Source organism: Emydura macquarii, unplaced genomic scaffold (genome assembly GCF_026122565.2).
Source record: "Emydura macquarii macquarii isolate MOO-44397 ecotype Brisbane River unplaced genomic scaffold, CSIRO-AGI_Emac_v2 contig_267, whole genome shotgun sequence".
Lineage (NCBI taxonomy): Eukaryota > Metazoa > Chordata > Testudines > Chelidae > Emydura > Emydura macquarii.
In genome coordinates this window covers 1,492,298-1,498,517 of record NW_027130404.1, presented here as the reverse complement: position 1 = coordinate 1,498,517, position 6,220 = coordinate 1,492,298, and the positions used below count along the sequence as shown (strand labels likewise).

Here is a 6,220-nt window from a genome sequence, read left to right as displayed (position 1 = left end):
GCTCAGTAGTGTTATTTCACCACCTTGAACTCTCTCAAGCTGAGAGTCCCCTTCCAGGTCTTAATACTTGTAGATGTTGCTATTGTGTTCAGACACATTTGATGAAGCATCACCTCTACATAGGAATCATCAACAAGAGATACCCAGAGAGCCAGTTGTCTTCCTAACACATCACTGCTTAAGGCTCCAGGAATTTCTGCATTGAAGGAATGGAGATGGCCACTCACTGCTGCTTTTAATGGCTAATGCCCTTGCAAACAGGTTTGGAATAACTCATGAAAAACGTGTGGCAAACCCTTTGCTCCATAGCTCCTCACTTAATGACAGTTGAGAAAAGTGTGTATTCTGTTGACTATATTCTCCTCCTCTCCCCTATGGGAACTTGGCTGCCATAGCTAGAGGAAAACTGGCTAAACATATATTATTGCACTCCAGAACCCTGAGCTTTGATACAAGGGCTAATTTGAATACTTAGTGATATGAACTAACAGGTCTTTTTGGCAAAAGGGCAAGTTAAGTTTTGGAAAAAGCCTATGCTCTTGTTAAGACCCTTCCTAAAAATAAGTACCTGGATAGTAAAAAGTTAATGTCTGGTGCAAGGATCTGGCCTGGCATCAGATGCTAATGGTCTTTGATGCAGGAGATACAGAAGGGTGAGTTTTGTGATTAGCTAGCTTTTTTGGGGGGGGAGATTTTACTTCCTGCTAAAATCAGGAACTGAATGGAAGATTCTGAGAACAGTGGTTATGTTCAGAGTTGGTACATGATTGCCGATGGATGTGTGGTATGCATTCTTACCTGCTACTTTTGCCTTTAGGGGCTAAAAACCTTAAGAACTTGGGAGTTATGCCTGTTCAAGGCTAGGGTGCTGAGAACCAGGAGCGAGAATCTTCTAGGTAAAGCATTTGAATTTGAGTGACCCCAAATTCCTTGTTAATGGTCATTTGCAGGTGGAAGGACAACATCCACAACAATACCAGTTTGAATGTCCTTTATCTTGGAAATGAACCACTATTGGGCCTGTTTAATACAGTGATGAGGTGGAAGGAAACACATCTCTCTTTTGTGGTGCATAACAAATTTTTTAATTTGTATTGGGCCTTAAGTATTTAATGTCCCTTATTGATAATGCAGTATATGGGTTAAAAATACATCAGAGTACAGGTATCTGCATAGATTCAGGCACTGGCTCATTACTGTGTTTTCATAATTGACTGTCATTTTACTAATAAATGTTTGCAGTTGATAAGTTTTTTGCATTTTGCTGTATGTGTATGTGGCACATTTCAAAGGAAGTAGTTTAAAAATTGTGGCTCGCTCATCAAAATATTGCAATATGCTAGAAGGCCTGCTGGGTTTATTTTGTATCAAAATGTGATTAAATAATCACTGCCTGTATTTACAATATTTAGATTTTTACAAGTGAATAATGTTAGTAAAATGTAAATTACATATTTTGGATTAAAACTTCAGGGCTTATCCACACAGTGAATAGTGCATGCTATGGGGATGTGATTTCTAAAGTTCATTAACATGTTACATATTAACTTGTCCATGTAGACCCTGTTGGTGTGCATTAAAAGTTTCCTAGTGCGCTTGAATGCGTGAACAGCACTACATTCAAGTGCACTACAGAACTTTTAGCGCTCATGAGCAGCGTCTACATCAGGGGTGGGGAACCTTTTCCCTGCCAAGGGCCATTTTGATATTCCTACCTTCATTCGCGGGCCATGTCGCCGATTCCGCCGCCGAATTCCCCCCATCGCCGCCGAAAAGGGGCAAACGGCGGCAGGGTTTCGGCGGCAGGAACCGAACCGCACCGCGCCGCCGCCCCCCCGGAACCGCGCCGCCGCCGACTCCACCCCCTCGCCGCTGAAATGCCGCCGCCGTTTCCGCCTTTTTGGCGGCGCGGTTTTACAGTGTCCGCGGGGTGTCGTGGGCCAGTAACCGTCTCCGAGCTCCCGCCGCCGCCGAAAATGGGCAGACGGCGGCAGGGTTTCGGCGGCAGGGTTTCGGCGGCGCGCACTTCCCGCCCGCGGGCCGGATCAAATTCTTTCGCGGGCCGGATCCGGCCCGTGGGCCGGAGGTTCCCCACCCATGGTCTACATGGACCAGTCAGTGCACTTTAGAAATCACACCCCTGTAGGGCATGTGGCTGCACAATATAGACATGCCTTCAGAGGGTGGATGCTGATCATTTGCAAATTAGTTTCATTTCTATAAACTATGTCCAACTAGTCAAAAGCTTTTAGCTGTTCAGGTTGAGGAGAAAGTCTTGAACCTATAAACCAATGTACAACATGCTTTTTCTAGCTGAAGACGAAACTGAAATAATATCAAGAAGTTCAGACTTCTCTCTAAAAGTATGTGTCAAAACTAGCACTCAATTCCATATTCATGTAAATATTAACTTAATTGCTATATTTACATCTTATATCAACATGAATGCAGAGTTCATACAGCAGTGACTGAAGGTGCTCTGCTGAGAGACATAATTTGATTCTCTAAGTCAGCTTTCGTTACCACCTGCTCTACCCAATCCTTCCTATACCCATAATGGCTCCCTCCAGAGTCTTGATCAGTCTCACTCCACTTCCATTGATATGGCCTGTGGAATGGAGTAAGATTTTTGTTGTCATAAACGTTCTCTTTACAGTCTTACTGCTGCTTTTTTATGTTAAATGAACACCCCCCATTTGGGGTGCTGGGCTGACTTGACTACTACATGTAGCACATGGCAGAGTGACTAGTGTAGCAGGATATGCATAATAAACGTTTGCAGGGACAGTATGCCAATACAAATTAAAAACAACGTTGTAAAAATCTTTTTTCCAGGCTATAAGATGGAGTGGATTGTTGGGGAGAAAAAACAGGAGTTAAAGCAGTCAAAAACTCTCTGAAGTATTCATGCCTGTGTGTATCTGTCTCAACACATATTTGGATAATAACTAAATCTCTTCATTTGCCTGTCTGTCATACATATATATGGGTCTTTTTTTTTAAAGGTATATAGTAAAGAAAAATATTATACTGTCAGAACCCTGTAAAATGAACTAGAACCTAGTTTAGATTAATAATTTGGCCACCTCTACTGTAAATCTTCTTCCTCCCTCTAACCATCTCTCAAACTGATATTTAAATGTAATTAAGTCATAAGATTGGAAGGATTACAGCTTTGTAAAGTTCTTGTAAGGAGGGAGGTGGCAGTACAAGGAGTGAGTAGGAAGGGAAGTTGGGGTCTCCTTCAACTCCTATTAAAATCAGCAGAAGTCTTTCTGCTGATGAGAGTTGGATTGTGCCTTGTATGAGAGCCGCAAGGTGGCAGTAAGAGAGGAAATGAATAACTTTAATACTGGTATGATAGACAGTTCTGTATTATACAGTGAAACAAATGGAATTCACCAAGTCTTCAGGCATTGAATTGCCACATTTATTAATGCAGACATGCTTTTTGAAATGGGGCCCCCCAAAACAGATCTGTATAATTTTCTTTTTTATATTTGTTCTGAATTAGTATTAAGTATAACTATTTTAAATAGCTCTTGTAAGTGACCTAGGAACATAAATATTGAAATTTTAACTTTATTCTTAAAGCTTCATTTAGTACAATATTATTTTTCTTCAGCTGAGTCACAAAGTTGCAAATATTTTGAAGTGTATTTAATCACTTCATTGCCACTTACCTGGTAAGTGAGGCAAAACATGATTCCAAAAGTGACCACACTGGTGGACTGAAAATGTTAACTTTCTGTATTGACTGAAGATATCCAGAATGTAACATCACATACGATGGATTTCAATGAGACTCCTGATATTTGGGTGTCACAAAATGCTGCATTGTGGAATACTTTCAACGAACCAGTAAATTAACAAATATTGAGGGGGAACAGGGGGAACTTTAAACAGGACTTGTTTAGTTTTTTGATTGATGTAGTTATAATGATGCAAACCCCATTGTACACACAATATACTGTTGTAAACAGTCCACACTGGAGCTTTCCACCATTATAAACTATGTCAGTGTGGCTTCACTGGTGGCTAAAAACTCTGCATAGACAAGGGATTAGTGCCACAGTCACATTATATTTAGAATTTAGGCTTCTAAAGTAACTGGGACACATCAAAAAATTTACTCAGGGCCTTAATTAAAACTTATTTGTGTGCTGAATACCACTCCTCTATTGCAACATTTTAGTTATGGTGAGTCATTTTAGTTCAGAATCTGTATTAACTCTGTTGTTTTTGTTTTATCTTCAGTGTTTAATTAGTTTTTTGTAGTGTTTGTCTAAAGTCCAAAAGGGTTACTGCTCCATCTTGTTTTAATTTTCTACTCCCATTCATTCATTCATTTTTTTTTTTTTTTTTTTTTTTTATACGGAGCCCCTTTCTCTTGCTCACCTTTCACCAAAATTTAGTCTAATGTACTTGCCAGAAAAACATAAGCCAAAACAACACCCCCACATGCACCCTGCTTATATTGTGCTTTTAAAATTTTATTTTAAAAAGCCTTAACTACTTCTCTGGAGACACACTTATTTTTTTTGTTCTCCCCCTCCTATTCTAAAAGGCTCAGAGGAATGCCTGAATGTGCTTTAATTAAGAAGGGCATTTCTTTTTTTAATAGTTTTTGTTTCTCTTTAAAATTATATTATGAAATGTATTAGTTACGTCTCTTTAGCATTTGTTGTCTGCATACCCTTATGCACAGATGAAAATAAACTATAGAAAAAAATAAAGAAATATAAACTGTGATTTTTATAGTTTGTAGGAAATAACAGGTTTAATCTATTTAAACAGATTAATTACTTATTTTGCTCACTAAGGACCTGAATCTGCAAACAGTTATACACTTGTGTAACTTTATCCACATGTGTATAGGGGCTGAAGAGAATATCACTATAACTTTAAATGCTGACAAAATTAAATGCTTTTTCTTTTTCTCAGGCATATATCGGGAGCCGATCTCTTTCTTTGTGCAAGCTATATCTATAACCATTACTGTGACTGCAAGGACCAGCACTACTACCTGTCAGGAGATAAAATCAATGATGTTCTTTGTCTTCCAGTAGAGAAACTGTCTTGCATTACACCAATATTGGCATGTCAGGATAGAGTCCTTAGAGTTTTACAGGTTAAAAATATTTGCTTTTTGTTACTTCTTTTACTGGTACCATAGAATTTCACTAATTCACACTAGTAACTAAAAGACTCACTGTGAATTATTGAATTTGGTGACATGTTGAGTAAACTAGCAAACACAATTTGAAAGTATAAAATATAACACATGAAATATGCTTTGTTTATTGGCTTAGTATGGCATTTCATAATATACTATAAATATTCTACAGCACATCTTCTATTGAAGAAGACTACTACTGTTAAACTTGCTGAGAAGCAAGAACTGTTATAAGAATTAACATTTGTAGGCTAATGAGGTAAGGATTAGTGAAATTCTGCTAAAAGGGTGGGGTACTTGTTTAGATTCTGATCCTGTATTTTACTCACATGTATAATTAACTTAAGCTACAGTCCCTTATAATTTAATATAATATAATAAGCTATAGTCCCTTGTAATTTAGGTGAGAAGTCCTATTGCTTTTAGTGGCACTACTCACATGAATAAAATTTAAACATGTGTGTTTGTAGGATGAGCGCTTAAATCTGTCATAATATATACATTTTCATTTTGAATAAATCACTTAATCAGAACTAAGTTTTATGAATTATTTTAGTGATTTATAGAGTTATTACATCATTTATACACCAGTGGTACATTAATTTTCAGGTTATGTTGCCATAAAAACTGAGTTTAAAAACACTAGAAATATATTTTGAACATCTCTTTTTAAGAAGCCAGTCCTGCACTCCATTTATACAAACTTCACTGTTCTGTAGTTTTGAAATACTACCAACACAAACATATGGTATTTTGATAACTGAAGTTTATTCATATGTATAACACAAACTACGCATAACTATGCAATTTTAAGTGATTTTTATGGAGGGTTTTTTTTTGATCATTTTAAAAACTTTTCTTTCTTCTTCTTTAGGGGTCTGATTTACTGTATGAAGTGGAAGTTCCTGGACCACCTACTGTTCTCACTTTAAATAATGGAAATGGTGGTAATTAGCTCTTAAATATATCAGTATTTCACTGAAATGTATTTTAAATATATCAAAATCTGAAGGTCTTCTTTACAAATTTTGTAGAACAATGGTT

The 6,220-nt window shown here is 37.4% G+C and overlaps 1 protein-coding gene across 3 annotated transcripts in view; it reads left to right on the top strand.

The window, feature by feature from the left end:
• Positions 1-4,719: 4,719 nt before the first annotated feature.
• LOC137153685 (Bardet-Biedl syndrome 7 protein) overlaps positions 4,720-6,220 on the top strand; it is a 39,824-nt gene continuing 38,323 nt past the window's right edge. For 2 of the 3 annotated variants that reach the window (XM_067549308.1, XM_067549326.1), the window contains exons 1-2: positions 4,720-5,131; positions 6,051-6,123. In XM_067549308.1, the coding sequence (XP_067405409.1) occupies positions 4,925-5,131; positions 6,051-6,123 (280 nt within the window). In that variant the 5' untranslated portion in view covers positions 4,720-4,924. The remainder of the gene's footprint in view (positions 5,132-6,050; positions 6,124-6,220) is intronic. The other variant, XM_067549317.1, reaches the window with a different exon arrangement.